The following is a 20,041-nucleotide window of genomic DNA, read 5'->3' as shown; positions in this document are numbered from 1 at the left end:
AAAGACTTTATGCACAGAATACAACTTAATAAAAATTTATACTGTGTGACTATCCTCCTCTAACATGCATAAACTGTGTATTATTTCTTACCTCCAGAAGTAGAACTTTAATTTAGTCATTTGTTTAATAGCATCATAATGAAATAAGAAATCGATGATCAGCATTTAAATGCTACAGAGATCATAAAGCATTCTTAATGCTCATTATACATTTTTTTTTTAATCCAGTAATTTTAAGAGGAGTTAAGGTGGACAAATTACTTTGGAAAATTAAACATTTTGTAGCTTGTGTTTGATTTTATAGCAGGAAAACAAACCTAACTTCAGATAAAGCTAATGAGCAGACAATGCAGACAGCTGTTCTGGAAATTAATTGTAACATGCAATTGTGTTGGAAGAGATTGTATATTGTATTATGGGTGGTGTGAGACTCAAGCAGCTTGGGAAAGGCTTTTCACAGCACGTGTTAAGACTGTGATTTTATCTAGGTTCAGTTCAGACAAAAGTTCCCAAGAATGTGCTGTGTTGGATGAGGTCTGTTTGTATAGGATCTTCTGCTCCCCTTAGCGAGCAGGTGGGCTATTCTCTGTGCGTGTCTGCAGGTATTTGTGAGTTGTTACACTGTGTACCAGCAGCACAGTGTCTGCAGTAAGAAGGAACAAGTTCGTGAAATGTCAAGAGATTTCAACTAATAAAGAGGAAATGAAAAATGGATGACACGGGAAACATTTAAATGGTAGGGGTATCTATGGGTAAGCTTGGACTTCTGAGTCCGGCAAACACAGGTTGGGATCCTGACACACCTGCTTATTCACTGTATGACCCTGGGCAGTTGCTTGGCTTCTCTGAGCCATAGTTTCCTCGTCAGGCTAATACTTGCCTTCTGGAGTTGTCCTCAGGATTAAATGAGTCTGTCTACATAAAACACCTAGCACGGGGGCAGTCAGTTAGCTCAGTTGGTATGAGTGTGCTGCTCTTAACAACAGGGTTGCTGGTTCGATCCCCACATGGGCTGCGCCCTCCACAACTAGATTGAAACAACTACTTGACTTGGAGCTGATGGGTCCTAGAAAAACACACTTAAAATAAATACAAGTTAAAAAAAACAACACCTGGCACAGTGCCCGGCACTTGGTAGAGGCTTTGTTAATGGTCATTGTTATTGACTATTAAAAATGTTTTACTCTTCTTTCAAAATACCTAGCTGTATAACACAGTGGTTAAAAATGCACATGAAAGCGAGACTGGGGGTTCCAGTCCAGGCTCTACTGCTTTCTAGCTGTATGACGTTGGGCAAGGTACTCAACCTCCCTGGGCTGCAGTTTGCTTTCTTTAAAACTGAATAGTTATAATACCTATGTCTTAGGGTGGTTGAGTGTTAAATAAATTATTACACATAAAGCCCTCAGAACAGCCTGATACATAGTGAGTACCCTGTGAATATTTGCTGTTATCATTAATGGAGTCATTAACTCAGAAGAAGATAAAAATATTACCTTAAAATGTGGGTATCTTTGAACATTTCCTCCGCTGCTACAACTTTTCCTTACCATTTGATATGTAATTTGTTAGATGTTTATGCCTCAGATACAGTTTATTCCAGTGCATATTAGAACATGAATCTTAAGTTTGGGTAATAGCATGATGTAATATCTTGAGCAGATATTTTTGGTTTGGCATTATGTTTAAATGTAAATTTTTACTGAAAAATGACCATTCTGAAACGTTCTTTTCCCTCTCCAGATTACTCTGAGCTGGGAGAGCTTCCCCCGCGGTCTCCTTTAGAACCAGTTTGTGAAGACAGACCCTCTGGCCCTGTGCTGGAGGAAAAGAAAAGGACACCTCGCGAGCTTCGAGAACTATGGCAAAAAGCGATTCTACAACAGATACTCCTCCTCAGGATGGAGAAGGAAAACCAGAAGCTGCAAGGTGGGTTTGCCATTTTTTGTGCTGAGCAGGCCTGATGATCTTAATATATCTTGGCTCTGACGTGAATCACATCAGACATAAGTGTAATGTCTTTAAAAGAAAGCAAGATATTCTAACATACATACATATGTATATGTGTATATTAAAAATATGTATTGACTTTGTCAAAGTAAAGTTAACACTACTTTCTGGAGATGTAATGGTCTCGCCCACTGTATTAGGTATTCCTATGTAGTCATTGTTAAGAGTTGAAACTCATTGTCAAGAGACAGGTTTCAACTGTGGGCGCTTTAACCCTCGGAAAAGTGGTTTTTGTTTTGTTTTTTCTCCTTCCCTCCCTACTTTGTTCTCAGCCATAGCCTGTGTGCCTGGGTGTTACGTATGAACCGATCCCACATAAATCATTAAACCTCACTCCATGTGCATTTTTAGTGAGTTGCACGTAATCTGAAAACTTCAGCATTAGCCGAGCTCTACCTGTACTGATATCAAGGTGTTTTATGTAGACGGACTCATTTAATCCTAAGGACAACTCCAGAAAGCAGATATTAGCCTGAAGAAGAAACTAAGGCTCAGAGAAGCCAAGCAACTGCCCAGGGTCGTGTCAGTATCAAAATAAGATGTGAACTTTGAAAGTTTAGATTTTGTTCATTTCCTGTTTCCGTACTGTCACTTGAAGCAATAAATATTATTTTCAAAGTAGCTAAGTTTATGTACCCTGGGTGGTGTAATGGAAAGAACATGGGTCTTAGATTATAGGGAGCTGGCTGGCTAGAAAATAATGAGAGTTTTTATCAGGAAGTCTGGACATACTCTCAGCGGGAGGCTGTGCAGGTAGCTAGTTCAGTCGTGCTGTCACTGCCCAAAGAAATTCTGCAGTGTACAGTGCTTGATTAAAAGAGTTTACTAAACTGCTTTTTGCTTTCTGGGCTTTCAGTTACCCATGGTCAACCATACTCTGAAAATATTAGATGGAAAATGCCAGAAATAAACAGTTCATAAGTTTTAAATTGTGTGGTGAAATGTCAAGCTGTCCCGCTTAGTCCTACCTAGAATGTGCATCATCCCTTCGTCCAGTGTACGCTCCCTGGATGCTCCACCCACCCATTGGTCACTTAGTAGCTGTCTGGGTTATCAGCTTGACTGTCCGCAGTGTCGCAGTGTTTGTGTTTAAGTAACCCTTATTTTACATACTAATGGCTCCAAAGAGCAACAGTAGTGACACTGGAAGTGGTATATGCCAAAGAGAAGCTGTAAAGTGCTTCCTTTAAGTGAAAAGGTGTGCATAATATATAAGGAAAAAACATAGTGTATGTAAGGTTTGGTACTGTCTGTGGTTTCATGCATCCACTGGGGGTCTTGGCACGTATTCCCCATGGATAAGGGGGGACTACTGCACATTTCATTGAACTTCCTGCTTGATTGTCAGTCTTCATCTTTTAATAATGAGCTTGCTGTTTGCATAGAGCTGAAAGTTATTAAGACACTAAATCAGATGAATAAGGTCCATAGTCCAGATAATTATATTATCTTTGACCAAAAACAAAAAGTGAAACAGACAGTACTAAGACCTTTGATATGAAAGTAGTTCACCTGTTGTAAGAGGCTGCGTATGGGTGTAGACGCAGTCCTGAAGCTGAGGGAGATGGGCCATGGCGGGGATGTTGCAGTGAGGCCTATTAGAGCGGCGAGTGCTAAGTGTTTCCCCAACTCTCTGTTTCTACCAGGGTCTTGTGTGTTTCTGAAGATAATTCTATAAGCAGATGTCTAGAAGAAGTTTGATAGCAATGGAATCCTGAGTGTGTCATCAGCTAAATGACAGCTGTGGAGCACAGCTCTTATAGCCATGTGTATGTTGGTTGGCATTTTTGTTGAAAAGCAAAAAAAGGTAGTTATGCTCATCATGTAGGTCAAAAACCTTAGTGCTTATCTGGGCCAATCTTGCAAATGACAGCCCCAGAAAATCAGGAAATAGCTGTAAACTGGGACTGATGCTGCTGGCCTCTTGGGAAGACTAGTGACTATAATCGATGAGCTCAGTGTGCCACAGAAGCAAAGCTTTTTGTAAAGCTGTGTAAATGAAGACTACCCAGACAAGAGTGAGCAGGGACATTTCCTAAGGTTACCTGGAGCACCCTCCCAGGTGCTGTGTAAGTTCACTGGCCCTTCCCAGCATCGTTCTACTGCTTTCTCATTTCATCTGGCAGCGTTCAGTCCGGTGTGGACTTTCATTTTTACTGTTTTTGAATTCATGTCTCTTCTTAGCTCTGTAAAGTTCAGCACATGTTTACCTTTGTGGTGAGCAAACAATGAACTTGCTAAATGTAATTCAGAAAGCATTGTATTATTATGTACAGTACCTATATTGCTGTAAAAATAATCATCAACAAGAGCTTGGTTATGAATTACCTAAAAATATTTAGTAAGTTGTGTTGGAGGACAGAACTTTCTCGTTAAATACAGAAGCAAAATTTGACAAGAACTAACCAGGGAGTGTACTACGTACTAGAGAGATAGTCATTCTATTGCTTTTTTGCTTTTTTTCTAATTGCTTTTAAAAAGAAAGTTAAATGCAACTGGGATTGGCTCTTGAAATTGATCAAGTGTTCAGACTAATAGCCATGCTCTTTGGGAAAGAAATTAAAGAAGCATGTATGATGAGATTCTTCTTATGGTTAAGCCTAGTTTCTGGCTTTTGAATCTATGGATCAAACAAATATTTATTACTATTCTAGAAGCACTGCATCTGACAAAGAACCAAACCACATAGTCTAAATCTGCCTCACTCCATCGTAGACAGTTGGAAGCGGAATTGTAATTTCCCCAAAGTTTATTTTTTCAGTGGTATTGGGACTAAAATGCATCACCTCTCTCCCAAGCTAGCAGTCTTCCACGTACCCCTCTGCAAAGCCATTCTCCCTCTATTATAAATGAAGATGCAAGCAGCGCTAATGAACACAGCAGGGTGTGATTCAATACAAGCATGGTTTTTGGTCAGCACATTATTGCTTGTTGGACTGATTAAGCATTTCGTGTTTAAGATGAAAATGTTACAGAGATTATATCTGCATAACAGTGTGCCACCACATTGGATTTGGAACTTTAATTGAATTGTAGTTGCAGATATTAAAAAAAAGGGTTTTCCATGATTAAACAAATACTACATGTTGATTGTAAAAACATTAAATAATGGGTGCAGTTTTTCTAAAATCGCTACAAGCTTGGGGGTCATTTCATTACTGAGACTTCCAGCCCCTTAGCCTTCCCTTTGCACGCTTTCAAGAGATGGTGGCAGCTGGAAGAGCATTTTATCTGAGAAGGCAGTTGCTAATGGAGCAGAATTGGGGATGGGCAGCCACAGCCCACCTTCTGCAATGGACGTAAATCAGACGTGACTGTTAGCCCAAAGTCCAGCTTGGCACAAACGTCCACGTTAAAAGATAATGTTTCAGATGCCTCTTTTGCAAAGTAAACATGTGATGTCATGTAGGCCTGGCTTCCCCCAGCCCCAGAAACTCACAACCATGTAGACCCTTATTTACAATTCTGAACAGTTTGGTCTTGTAGCTCAAGTTCTAGCCTTGGAACCTTGACCTTGACGTTTGTCGCCGGCCTGCACCACCTGCCCTGGTTGATAAGGCATTTTGGAGGCCACCGATTTTAGGCAGCAGTGTTGTCAGGATGCAGGAACAGCAGGATGTTGCTTGGGCCAATAGTGAAATACATGGATTCAGCCTTTTCAGCTGAATCTTCTGGCCAGATATTTCTGTTCTGTTGACTGGAGAGCAGGTTTCTCATGTTGCTTGCTGGGCCCTTTAGTGCAGCCAGACTTGCTCACAGCAGAGAAATGTTCACTGCCAGAGAAATGTACGTTGGCTCCAAGAGCCCGAATCTGCTGGCAGCCACTGTTCAGCAAGGCTAGTTCTGAACCTGATTTCCGACAAGGGTTAGTTCAACTCTAATGACATCAACTGTGTATCTTCATAGCCCCCCAAAAATCTAGGGTTGGCTTTTTTTTAATTTAAACTCCACAGATGTAAAGAACTGTTTATTAGACGTTGAAAATGTATTTTTTAAAAAAAGGAAAAGAAAAACGGTACATGAAAAATCACAAAAGATAAGAGGCGGCACTAGGCCTGAGTCACTTGGCTACTCACCAGCTCGCCAGGAACCTTGGGCAAGTCCTTTACTCGCTCTGCAGTTAACTGTGTCCATGAAATGCGAGGCTGGGCGAGGGGTCTCTGCAGGCCTTTTTAAAGGTGCCATCTTTTGATGTATTTGTACTTGAAGGCGGTAATTGGGTCAGTTAAGTGCAGAATCCGTACATCAGCCAAATAAGGTCTGACCATCAAGGTGGTGTTAGCCAGATGAACTGAATTAGTTAGCATTTGCTCAGTTTCTGACACAGAAGAAGAAAATATTCATGTTAGCAGCACTTAGTTTGTACAGCAGTACTTTGTGCCTTCCCGTATTTGTCTTTATAGTTTTGATAATTTGGGGAGCACTGCTAATTGGACATTTTGTAGATGCTTAGTATATGTCATCTCATCTAATCTTCACCAGACCAACTCAAAGTAGTTGTAGTTCTCATTTTAAATATAATAGTAGGAACTGGGGTTTAAGAATGTAATGGTTTAAAGCCCCAGCCAGGGCTTCAGATCCTGCTGCCAGCACTTCCTCCTTCTGTGGCCTTGGGCAAAATAAGGAACCTGTTCAGCCTCTGTCTCCCCCTGAGTAAAGTGGGTGTGGAGAGAGTGTATTCACGGGGGGGGGGGGGGGGGGGGGGGGGGGGGGCAGACTTGCAAGGTGTGTGCGCTGACTTATCAATGTCTGTAGTCTGTAGGACTAAGAACAGTTTCATGCCCATAAACTTAACACATAAAATGAAGGAGACAAACTTCCTGAAAGATGCAATTTACCAAAAACTGAAATGAGAACAAAAAGAGGATCTAAATGGCCCTTTCTCTGTTAAAGAGATCAAATTTGTATTGAAAATCTTTCACACAAAGAAAAGTCTACGCTCAGATGGCTCCACTGTATTTTATCAAACATTTAAGGCCCCTAGTTGATATGTGCCTAGTCCCAGACAGAAAAATGTATAATTAATAACAAGCTGTGCAGTGCAGTGGAGGGCAAGGGTCCCAGGCCCTCTCTCCCTCCTGCTCTGGGACCTTGGTGGAACTACTCAGCCTCTGGTGCCTCAGGGTGACATTAAGATTAAATAGTAAAAAAAAAAAAAAATTAAATAGTACTATGTATAAAGTACTTGAGACATAGCATTTATTATTATAAAGAAGGCAAGTTTATCAGTTCTGCAGAAGTCTATATTGGCCTATACGCATACATACTGGGAGCTATGTATCCTACTTGCCCTCCTGATAACACTCACAGTCTAGATCTCAGAGGTGATGTGGAATGGATTTGGGGGCTGACAACGTTACTGTGTCTAAATAGGATTTAGTGGTTTTAGGTGGGAGTGATGGGATCCACTTTAATCCTTCTGATAATTTTCCTTTATTGATCCCCCCCCCCATTTGATAATTGAGTTCTAATTCTTCCTAATGCAGCTTTAAGCTGAATGAGGTTGGTGGAAAATAATAGCTACCTCCATATATGTGTGACGATGTCACATGAAAAGGGTAGATTTATTCTGTTCAGCTCCAGGCAACAGAAACATGACTAATGGTCAAAACTACCTACAGGAGGCTTGGCTCTAAATAAGAAAGAACAATCCTTGGAGAGCCTCTCCTAATTTAGATGGAAAAATTTTGTTATGCTCAAACTATGCCATGCACAAGAGTTTAAACACATTGCTCCTGCCCTTGAGATATTTCTGGTTTAATAGGATAGCCATGGAGATGGGTAGAATTGGACGGGTGTGGGATATATCTTAGCAATAGAGCCAATAGGAGCCATCGTGGGTGAAGGGGTATGAGACACTGAGGATGCCTCCTAGGTGTTTAGCTTTTTCCAGAGTAAGGGAAATGGGGGTGGGGCAGGGACAGTGACCTGTTCAGCTGGCTGCAACCGCACGACATGTCCGCAGTGAGGATGAGCAGGCAGCCATGTTGTGACATAGAAGACACAAGACACGTAGCCATCACGTTCACTAACATGCTCTTGAATGGTCTGTTCTAGCCTCTGAAAATGATTTGCTGAACAAGCGCCTGAAGCTTGATTATGAAGAAATCACTCCCTGTCTTAAAGAAGTAACTGCAGTGTGGGAGAAGATGCTTAGCACTCCGGGAAGATCCAAAATTAAGTTTGACATGGAAAAAATGCACTCGGCTGTGGGGCAAGGTAAGCCTCAGCGGGGGTCAAGCCAGCCAGCCTCACCCCTCATGGATGACTGGGGGGAAGGATGAAATCAAGTGTTTAAATCCAGGTTTAGTGGCCATTTCTCTCCTGTGTATCAAGTCTTTCCTTAATCTGTTTCCAGACATCTTAGTTAATTAATGTTTCATCACTCTTCATGATTCCTCTAAATTAAATCAATCAAAATGTCCGGAAAACAGGAAGAAGATAGAAAAACCCAGCGGCTTAGTTGCCTACCAACTGGTAATGACAGGATTATACACTGAGTTAAATGATAAACTGGAAAGTATTTGTGTGGCTTCTCTCTGAGTGCTGTCAGGAGACAACATAGAATGTTGGGCACAGACTTTAGACAGGTAGCCCCAGATTTAAATTCCAACCCGCACCAATTTGCAGGGTGATCTTAGGCAAATGACTTCAGCTCTCTGAGCCCCACTTTCCACACGTGTAAGACGTGGGTGCTGACAGGTTTGTTTCAAGGAGTAGATGAGCTGATACCCAGAAGCACACTGCACATGTCTGCTCTCCGGAAAGGCCCGGCAGAGGGGACAGATACGCTATTTTTTATAGTATGGTCTGTTGACCGTGTGCCAGTCCGAGCTGTCACTGGCCCAAGATAGTTGCAGAACTTGAGACTAAACATTTAGAAACTTTTCCAGCAATTTGATAGTATAATTCTATTTCTTTTTTTTTTTCAAAGCAGACTTGTATTTTGTTAGCGTTTTTTTCTCATTTCATTTTTCTAGTAGTTCATTTTTACTGCATTTTGTAACAGTATCAGTCTATAGTGGATTAGAAATTTTTAAAAGAAAAAGAAAAAAACTGGTCCTTCCTCAGTTTGAGAAGCACCATTTTAGAGCTTAACTTTGATGATTATTAGTTTTCAAGTAAAACAGCCATTTCTTTTAAAACGTATATTAATGTCTGCTGGCAAGATTGGAAGCTTTTTGAGTCTAATCTAATTCCAGTGCTACTGAGTTCTGTCCAATCTAGTCATGAATAAACGAGTGTTTAGAAAAAGCGTTGGAAATCTGTACAAATCTTAGGTTTTCTTCTGACTTTATTAGCTGCTCCAGGAGAGTAAATGGAGCAAAGTGGTTTTTTCCTACTATAGTCAATTAGGCATTATTTAACCTTTATCTGAATTTTAATAGCATCAGTTTTAGTAACGTATAGCTATTGCTGGCTGTGACTTTCCCCTTTCTATGGACAAGGAAACTTGGACTTAGAGCAGTGGAGTGATGGGCGCAGGGCCGCAGAGCGGGTCTCATACCCTGGGTCCAGGCATCATACACACAGCCTACAGCTGATCTGTGCCTTGGCCGTACTGGTCTCAGAGACCAGAAATATGGCGAGTGATGAGGACTCAGGTTCCAAATTGGCCAGGGCTCCCTGTGTGGCGTTTGGCAGGTGGTATTACCTTTCTGGGTTTTGGCCTCCTGACTGCTAGAACGAGAGGCGTGGACCAAGCAGGGGATCTCAGAGCGCTCTCCCAGTTCTCACATTCTTTGTACCCAGCGAGGTTGCTGGAGGCTTCCCCTCACACCACATGGCCCCAGATTGCTGTTTTTAAAAAGGAGAAAGCAGAGCAAAGGATGAGTCCATTTTTTTCCCCTTTTCACTGGTGAGTACAAGATGGTCTTCAGGTGGCTTTGCTTCTGCAAAAGGGAAATCACCTGGGTGTGTGACAGCTGTTCCAGATATTTGAGCTTAGAACCCCGGCACCTGGATGTAGTGGTTTTCGTCATGTGTTTTACGATGGGGACTAATAACAATGCTCCAGGCATCTGGAACGTGTGTGGTGAAGTCAGGGATAGAGCATTGAACAATTTATAAAATGAGCCGAGGCTAACCTGGAATTTCCTCATGTGTCCCCCGACGTTGCCACATCACTTTTCATGGCAGGATCTCCGTGTCTCTAACTATAAAAGGGGCTTTGTCAGTTATTCAGCTGGTTTCAACACATAAGGTTTAACAACTCCAAGGAAATGGCCACAGTCCATCTTGTAGCTCAGAATAAAAGCGAGATTCAATCAGAACCATACCTTTGGCCTTTCAGGTAGAAGCCAAGTCACTTCTGAGCCCTTGAAAGAGAAAACAGGCCCCGTGTGGGTAAGAGGCCCCTTCTTAATGATCTCAAGGCCCCTAAGTGATGCGAAAAAAAGATTTATGAACTAACTTTCCAAGTTCAAACTGAATCAGAGTATCAGGATTATTAGGGTGTCAACTGGGGAGAAGGGAGAATAGTTCTGTGGAATTTTAAATAATCCAAAGTTTAGTTTGGGTTTAAATGATTTATTTAAATGATCTCAGTTATTTACTAATTAGAAGACGTCAAAGTAGAAACTTATGAACCGGAGGGTACTTTTCTAGGAACGGGATTGCAAAGAAGCTACCTGAGCAGCTGGCAACATGAGCCAGATGCAAACTCTGCTTACCTTTGACCCAGCAGTGCCATGTATAGCAACCTATTCTAGAAATTAATCAATCAAAAATGTACTGCAGTAGGAAGAATGCTTACTATGGCATTGTTTAATAGCCGAAAACCAGAACAGAACCAAAATCCCCAACCATGTGACCACACCCATGTCATATTCCTTGTAAAGGACACAGTAGATTTGTGTTTACTGGTGTAAAAGATGAGTTGTTAATTGAAAGGAAAAAGTACAGTGTGGTCTCACATACAGTTGTGTATTTCTGTGTGCGTATCTGTGGAACAACCTCCGTGACGTGTTTGCAGATATCTGAGTAATGGGCAGGATGACCATACATCTGGTTTGCCTGGCATAGCCCTGGGTTACAACTTGTTCCAGTAAAATAATAAATAGCTTTCCTCCCCTTCGCTTTCCAGAGTTTCCTGCTTTGGGTAGTGAATTATATGTTCACTCTAGTTATGAGTGGTTTTACATTTTTGTTATACCTTTTTGCATTTTCAGAATTTTTTTTTTCCTTTTTATTTAAGTAGTAAGTATTTAAGTTGTGTTTCCCCCCAAAAAAGACTGGGTCTTATATTAAGGTTTGCTCCAAAAGACGCATTAGGTCTTATGTTCAGGGAATGTCATCCTGAATTATGCCAGGGCTCATTTTCCGGTTAGGGCTTATTTTCCGGTTAGGTCTTATTTTCGGGGAAACACGGTATTAAAGTCATAAAAAGCTATTTACATTTGGGGGGAGGGTAGCCCCTTGTTCACCCAGAACCCTTTCTGCGGGCCCTGGATGGACTCCACTGCCAGGTTTCTCTCTTGGGTTAGGAATGGAGGCAAACCAAGCATGGGGAAGGCTGTTTCAGATCATTCTTAGCAAAAACAGTGGCTCCAATTTGCATGACCCTTTGTTTTTAAATCACACATCTAAGCTTTCTCTTAAATACCAGAATATGTGGTACTGTCCAATGACACAGTATTCCTTTCCTACAAAAAATAAAGTTCTGATGAGATAATGGGAATGATTTAATGATAAGAGGAAATCAGTCATTTTATAACTTGGGAAAACTTCCCAGTTTGAAAAAAAATGTTTTGTGAAAAGCCCCACTATAAATTACTTAACTTGCTGACTGTTTTTCAAGCCACATTTATTTCTTGTATGGTTTGAAATATTAGAGGCTAGCGTGTGTGTGTGTGCGTGTGTGTGTGTGTGTGTGTGTATACACACACATAGCTGACATATATCTCTGAGCAGGAATAGTAGAGAGGTAGAGAAGCAATAGAATGATGTAAAAAGGCAGATATCAGGATGTACTAGTTTCCTGTTGCTGCCGTAACAAGTTATCACAAAATTAGTGGTTAAAACAACAGAAAATTTTCTCTCACAGCTCTGGAGGCCAATAGTCTGAAGTCAGGGTGTCGGCCGGGCTCCACTGGCTGCTTCCAGCCTTTGTTGGCTGCCGATGTTCCTTGGCTTGGAGCTGCACCACTCCAGTCTCTGCCTCCATGGTCACATGCCCTCCTCCTCTTGTCTTCTCTGTGTGTCACTTATAAAGACATTTGTCTTTGGATAGAGGGCCCAACGGAATAATCCAGGGTGATGATAACCATTTCAAGATCTTAATTATATCTACAAAGACCCTTCTTCCAAAGTGAACATTCACAGGTTCTGGGGATTAGGATGTACATATATCTTTCGGGAAGTCAGTCTTCAACCCACTATATTGGGTCATCAGATTAACACTGAGATAAACCTTCAGAGAAAGTCTAGGATGTGGTTATAAAGTGTCGCCCCGTGTTTCTCCCAAAGGCTATTTGTTTGTTTGTTTGTTTGTTTGTTTGTTTGTTTTTACAACTGGTATGTGTAAGAAAAAACCCCAAATTATTTACTACACCTTAAGTATTTCCAAAAGATGGCTGAATGACTGTTTCAAAATAGTTCCTTGTGGATTGAGTAATAGATTGACTATTATCTGGTTCAAATCCACAAATGGTTATTTTATTATTACTTGCCACGTAGGAACCCAAACTATTTTTTTCTCCAGTACCCATCCGAGCAGCAGCTTGTCTGACAGTTCTGACATGAAGGACATCAGTAGAAAATGGCAGTCACTTTCCCTGAGCTGCCACTAACCAGCTGGAATCTTAGGCAAGGGCCCTCCTCTCGTTGGCCTCCGTTTCCTCATGTTTGCCTGTTTGCCAAGGGGTTAAGCATGTATTTCCCTGAGCAGATTGTGAGGATGATGTAAATGCCCAGAGTGGTGACAGCACCTAGTGACCTCACTGAAAATGGTGGCTGCTGCTGCTGCCAGCCTGCCAGAGTAGACACTTCTGTCAAAGGTAGCCAGTGGGAAACAAGGAAAACAGTCTTCCTGGGGAGGCTCTGAGTGACAGGGGAATGGACAAAGCGGTCACATTTTTTTCTGGATGAGGGAACAGTAATCCTTAGTTCAGAGGTTCCTTTTCTCTCAAGAGAACTCCCATCAGAGATGAGAAACATTTGGCGTCTTTTTCTGCAGTCTTCTTTGTATCTCCATTTCTACATGAAGGCCTTGTGAAAGCTGAATGATGAACCGAAGAATTTTGAATAAAAACTGTCACTTTTTCCTAATGAGATTTGCCCTAAATAACATCGTTGACTTTAAGAGAACTTTTCTTAGATGTAGACTTTTTTTTTTTTTTTATCACTTTGAGTGTTCGAATTAATCATGTTTAAAACATTAGGAAAGTCTCTTGGATAATTTTCTTGCTTTTAGGTCTCCACTGAATGCTCACCATGGCAAGTTTATGCAGATGGTACCTGTCCAGGCTCTGGTCCCTTCCTCCAGCCCACCCTTGTGGAAAGATATCTAATCAGTATTCTTGAATCTCAGCTTCGATTGGGCTATTCCCTCCCCATCTCCGTGGTCCCCTAGAGCCACCAGATGAAGTGCAGGTTTCTTGCCCTCAATTGTACCTCTAATAAAACCCTTCCCATCTGATTGCCACCTGCTCCATCCCTACTGTACCCTGCGCCCGAGGCCACAGAAACACGCACAGTGCCCTTTCTTTGACTTGTCTTTTCTCTTCCTCCCCACCCCTACCCCGCACTCTTGAGTACTGGCACGAGAGAAGGATTCTGTGAAATCTTGATCTCCTTCATCTGAACTCACCTCACGTTGATTCTATCCCTTTTAGGAGATGACATTCTGCATTGTAGTATTACATGCTCGGTCTTCTTTCCCAGACATTCTTAATTGTCACCAGCTAGGGGCTCATGTCCTTCATCAGTTTATCCCTGGCAGACTCTAGCATAATCTGAACATAGTATATATTTTTATCAGTAAGTGGTATTCTGTGCATAAAGTCTCTCTGTATATTTTCCACCACTCCCCTTTTGAAGGTGTGCCACGTCATCACCGGGGTGAAATCTGGAAATTCCTAGCAGAGCAATTCCACCTTAAACGCCAGCTTCCCAGTAAACAGCCAAAGGACACGCCGTACAAAGAACTCCTAAAACAGCTCACCTCCCAGCAACATGCGATTCTTATCGACCTTGGTAAGTCTGCAAATCAATTTGACATGAAAATGGAAATTTCACTCAGTTGAAAAATCTGGAGAGACTGTCCGAGTTATTTAGTGATCTGCCTTTAGGTGTAGCAATCACAATTTGCTACTGAGACTTTCAATTACAAAAGCCCCAGAGTAATCACACATGTCTCCTCCAAGCATATAGAAAGATCTCGCTCTCCTCACTGGGCAGCTTGTTAACTCTGCTCAGCATGGAAGGTGCAATCATGAAGGCTCCAGTCACGACGGGGGTTCAGGTCAGTAATTCAGATATTGAGAGGAGGTTTTATAGTCCACCGAAGGCACATGCTGGAAGACCTAAGTGTCAGGACCGAGTCTTGGCTTAATTACACGAGCCACTCCCTAGCCTTTGCTGCTTTGAAACAGGATTTATGAGAAGAAAATTGTAGAAAGCAGTTTGTGTGCGCCCAGGGCAGTTTTATTGTGGGAGGGGCAGGCACCTTGTCCCTTGAACAGTTTTCAAAACGCGAGGATGGAAACAGTGTCCTGGAGATACTTGCTGTCACCACAGTGAAGGACGTGTGGAATGACAATGTGTGGAAGAGCCTGTGCCTCTCTCAGGGCCTCCACCTCCACTGATGGCAGGCCCCGGGAGGGCCCCGTGTGCAGGCCACAGGAACTTGGCCCTGCTGCTCTTAGAGCAGGCGGCCCTGCTTCCGGAATGTTGGTGCTGGCTGCTACTGCCATCATGGGCTCTCGAGAGTCCCTGTCTGCGCCTCAGGCCCTGCAGTGTGTCCCGGACCATAGGTCTCTGCAGCGCAGCAGCCAGCGGGGAGGGAGGACGTGTCCGAATCATTCGAGGTGGGAGTTGGATCACGCGTGCGGAGTCTGCTCTTCTAGCCACACAGCAAATCGTAAGGGTTCATTTCATAAATGCTGCTCTTTTGGTCTAAGCGCCGGTGTCATCTCTGAGAAACTGTCCCCAACCGTAGTATCTTTTCCCACCTTCGGGCTGGATTAGGTGCCTCTGCTAAGCCATCTGTCCCACCCCATTCTCTCCCCCGTGATACTTGTCACATTCATTATTATTACAGTTCTTGTGATTGTTCAAAGCTAATCCTTCACTTTACCTTATGCCAAATGTTGTGTGAAGTTACTTAAACTTGCTGTAAGCCTCACACGCGATCAGGTGGATATTGTTCCTTCCCTGCTTAGAGTTGAGAAAAGTGAAACACAGAGAGGTGAAGTAGCTTGCTCAGAGTGACCCAGCCGATGTGTGACTCTAGGGCCGGTGCTCCGTCCACCGTCTTCCCCCACCACTGGCCTCACTTAGGTGACAGTGGCAGCAGCTTTTTTTATTGCCTTAGGAGGCAGCACTCTCTGGTCTGGGCTGGGGCTGTTTTACCATCACAGCGCCAGCTCCTAGGATGGAGCCAGTCGCATCGCACATGCTCAGTAAATCTTTCAAGATGTTGAAGACGAGGCTCTGCACTGACCCCTCAGTCTCATGCGACCCTCACATTAGCCCTTGTGTCTTCTTTAAGAAATGAGGAGAGTGAGGCACAGAGAGGTCAGTTGGTGGCCACAGTCGCACAAGTGACTGGCTGGACCTAAACCCACTGTGGCTGTGTGCTGCAGTTAGGGCCTTCCGTCCCTAAGGCCCTCTGAGCACAGGAGCCCACGTGTTCCCATGGAAACCGCTGGCTGGGTGAAGGGTGATGCTGACAGGCCCTGATTATACCTTGGGGACAAAGTGTAAGCAGTGGGGCTGGAGCCCGTTTGGCCCACTAACCCCGAGCAAAGCAGTTTTGTGAATTGGCAATAGATGTGTTTTCTAATGTGATGAGTAACAGAAAAATGACATCATGTTCCTATCATGTGAAATGAAGTGGAAAATAAATTTAGGGTAGGAGGTTGAAAGGGAGGGAATACAGACCATTTCTCTGCTGCCCCCCAACTCCTTCCCAGGATGAGAGTAGAAGGACACATGTTTTCAAACCCTCCTGGATTCAAATGTTGTCTTCTCTTAGTTTTTCTTTCATTCTTCCAAGGGCAGGATTGGTCCTCTGCCTCCTGTTATTCGAATGTAATTGCTTTTCTGCAGAGGAGAAGAAAAAGGCTGGGTCAGCACAAGGGACTGGGGGGCTTCTCCGCAGGGAGCTGTTTGCCACGGCCAGGCTGGGCTGGCCTTCCCTGCCCAGAGGCCCACTCGGCCTTTCTTCCAGCCGGCATGTGGTCTGTGTGAGCCACGATTTGGCCTTTTCTCAGTCATGAGCAGGGCCAGGCAGCACCCACCTTCTCTTTCTCCCTACCCATCTCCCACCCTCACCCTTCTGCACCCCCAAAGGCCAGCTGCCGCCACCCCTCCCTGACAGCACTGGCCTCCCTTCTCCACTTCTTTTTCAGTCCCAGCCTCCATTTTGGGTGCTCTCCAAATACCTTCCCAATGCCTGAAAAAAGCTCTGTTTCCAACGGTACATTGCTCAGGTAACCTCCACGCATCTCTGTAGGCTTTATCCAGGGACCTACCAGGGCCAGCCTTCTCTCCCCACTTGCACTGAGAGAACCTGTGTGTTAGCTCAGCACCGTCGATGGTTCCAGGGTGCCCTGCCTGCCAGGCTCCCCTCGGTCAGGTTCAGGGAGGCCTCACTTAGAAGTTCCTCCAAACTGTCTATTGCTTCCCCCTCACCTCTCATCAAGAGGCGGCATTAGCCAAGTCAGTTGTTTAGTCTACACTTTCTATTTAGTCTGCACTGTGGCTAACTCAAGGCCCAATATAAGGTGTGTAGTGCAGAGCAAATCAAATCGTATTTCAGTTTTTCTTAAAAAGTGATCCATATCCCGGTCAGAAGAAAAGAATGCTTGTTGGGCGGACATACTTCAAGTTTTCATGGATTTTTGTTTTCTTGCCTCTTGCTTTACTTTCTGAAATTAGCTGTTAGTCAAATCAGCTTTTTGCAACATTTCTTTTCTTCCCAAGAATAATAGACTTTATAATTGGGCGGTGTTTTATACTCTAAACACCTCTAACTTTCTCTAACTTTGTCAGATCTCAGCTTTCTACAACCCTGTATGAAATTGGGCACGTGTTATTCCACTTTAGAGGCAATGAATGAGGCCCAGAGAGGTTGAATGCTTGGCTCAAGTTACAAGCTACTCAGTGGCAGAACATCCTAGAACCTAGGTCTTCTTAGTCTCCTTATCACGTCCCTTCTAGGACACCTGTCTTTCCCGGCTCTGCCCACTCCATACCAGCGCAGCTTTCCCTCCCATAGTTAGGTGGCGTAACAGTCCTTCGGAGTTGACCACACCCAGCCAGCGGAAAACAGCTCCTCCCAGGGCTTAGCAGATGATACTTAGCAAATCATTCTTGAGGGCTCAGTTCAGGAACCTGCCGCACCCATTAAGCCTGGCGTTACCGACATCCATCTCTGCAGCCCTCTCTTCTCTGTCTCTCCATCCTGGGTGGACAGCGTGGACTCACAAGTGTTCTAGCTGGACCTCCTGCTCTAGTTGTACCCACACTAAGGACACTGAACAGCTAGCTAGACACCCCCTTCCGGCTCCACTTCACCTCCCATCTCCTTCCACTTGAGCTGCCCCTGTCCCTGGTACCCCAGCCTGGAAACCTCCTGGCTCTCAGTGCTTCCACCCGGTGAGGCTGTGCAGCCTCTCCCATGATAGGAAGGACTTAGCTGGAGCAGCCCTTGAACAGACTCCAAAAACGTAGGAGGACCATTAAATCAGCGAGCAGAGACAGGAACGGTTCCTAATCTCCCCCACATCGATTACCTATCATTTTATTAATCTGTACTTTATAGGTCAATAAAGTGGTAGCATAGTTTACGTACCCTGCAGAGGTTTGGTGAATCTTTTGGTGACCAGAGCGGCATTTTTTGATGGACTTCTAGAGACGCTCTATCAGTGACACCTAAGCGCGTGTAGACGTGCCCGTGCTGCAGGGAGAGGCAAAGCGTATATCCAAAGACCCATTTGGGTCAAGAACCCAGCCTGGGAGCTGTGTTATTGATTTTTGCTTCCACGCAACATGGTTTAACCAAAGGTCTAAAAGCTGCCTGGTATCTGGAAGAAAAGGAGCTCTAGTCCAAGTGTTAGAGAAGAGAACTTATTTTTCTCCTTGCTTTTTTAGAATCCGTAAAAGATGAGGAGGAGAAGGGCTGCCAAATGGAAGGCTCCGCTGAGAGAATTTAAGATGACTAAATATAGACGGGCAGAGGAGAGAGTTTTCCCTTCTCCCTCCCTGCTTGGTAGTTTGCCTCCCTTGGCCACGCCACAAAGAGCTGAGGCCTGTGAGCTTTGAGCGGTGGGTAGGCTGTTCATTAACAACAGATGGGTGTCCGTGGGGAGCACCACTTTTCTGTGTCATCTTTGGGTTGAAGTCCTGCGTGAGAAACTAAAAAGCGTTGACGGCAAAAGACAGAAAAGTCCCTAGAATTTGTCACGCAGCAGTCTTGTTACGTAGCACCCCTGTCGGTCTGGTTGGGGCCTTTGCTTTGTGGAGGTCACTTGAAGAAGCACAGCTCAGACGTCTAATAAATTCTTGCACCAACAGCTGCACTCATTTCTCCAAAAGGTCGGCCATTGTCTCACGTTCAGGACCACATCATGAAACCATATTGATTTGGTCGTTCTAAGTATGCTCTTTAACCTCAAAGTGATAGAACTCAATGTGGGTGATAAAAGAGGAAGGCGGGGAATGTCTTCATTGCCTTTCACGGAGGTCTGAAATCTCCCTACATCCTTCGAGCCAATCAGTGCTGTGCTGCTGGCAAATGTTTAACAACTGGATCCCCCAAGCCCCTCAAATGAAGTCCTGTGTCAGCGTTTGCAGATTCCCGTGGTGTAAATACTCCCGCCTTGGCTAATTCTAAGCTACCAACTTGATTGACGTCACTGATGGCGGAATTGGACAGAGATTCACAGAGCCAGAGGAGCCGGTTCCGGTGGCCACTAGACTCAGCAAACGTTTCCTAAAAATAATCTGTGTGTAGAACCTCCCCCGCATTAATCGCACCCCTGTGCCATTCAGTGGTAATTCTTCTTGAGCACCCAGTGCATTTGGAGCATCTGTGTGGCCGACCATTGGCAGTCTGGCTCTGCCATCAGACTGCCACAGTGCCCTCCTCCAACTGAACCTTTCTAAAGGGATGCTTGTCGGAGGCGTGAGAACAGAACATGACAAGTGCTTGTGTGGTTCCTTTTTCATGTTGGCTTACGAATTAAGGTCGAATGAATTTGACCAAGGCTTGCTTTCACCTAACATACGGCTTGGTAGCAAGGCTGTAGGGAAGGTGGTTGTAGCCACCCCTGGAGGCTGCTTCGGGGGCTGCCTCCCCCAAACACAGAATTTGCAGGGCATGTTGCAAAATGAAAACACGGAACCCCTTGTTCAAAAAATTATTTCACGACAGTGATAGAGCATTAAACCCAGCACAAGGCCCTTCTAAGCACAGCACCAGTGTGACTGCACGGGACCCATGCCCGTGAAGGCCCCGCCCCAAATCTGACAACTGTTGGGTGGCCAGATTGGCATAGTCATGTCCCTGGCTGCCAGACTCATCCTCTTAGGAGCCTTGTTAAATGAGAAATGTTCACTCCACAGCAGGGCGAGTTAGTGTGTGCTCTACTTTCTCTGCAGCGTGGTATCTAATATGAGGGGCTGTCTGATTAGCAAAAACGATAATATTAAAGGATTAAATTTAAAATGAGTTAAACCTTTCCTGGTGTTCCTCTGTGCCTCTGTTCCTATGTGTTCTGCCACCTGCACTACTCGAGACGCAGGGAGAGTGGGGGCAGACGTGTCTGGCTGGGCCAGGGGCATGAGCAGGCACGCAGAGGTGGAA

General features: G+C 44.1%; 1 protein-coding gene across 5 annotated transcripts in view; it reads left to right on the top strand.

Annotated features, from left to right (window-relative positions):
* The window catches only part of TBC1D1 (TBC1 domain family member 1), a 209,885-nt gene that overhangs the window by 165,495 nt on the left and 24,349 nt on the right, over nt 1-20,041 (top strand). For all 5 annotated transcript variants that reach the window (XM_019741934.3, XM_074322281.2, XM_019741932.3 and 2 more), the window contains 3 exons: nt 1,744-1,929; nt 8,068-8,229; nt 14,050-14,205. In XM_019741934.3, the coding sequence (XP_019597493.3) occupies nt 1,744-1,929; nt 8,068-8,229; nt 14,050-14,205 (504 nt within the window). The remainder of the gene's footprint in view (nt 1-1,743; nt 1,930-8,067; nt 8,230-14,049; nt 14,206-20,041) is intronic.

The sequence above is a fragment of the Rhinolophus sinicus genome, chromosome 1 (genome assembly GCF_057876585.1).
Source record: "Rhinolophus sinicus isolate RSI-liver-muscle chromosome 1, RSI-T2T, whole genome shotgun sequence".
NCBI lineage: Eukaryota > Metazoa > Chordata > Mammalia > Chiroptera > Rhinolophidae > Rhinolophus > Rhinolophus sinicus.
The sequence above is the reverse complement of the archived record's forward strand: the minus strand, read 5'-3'. Positions and strand labels throughout refer to the sequence as shown.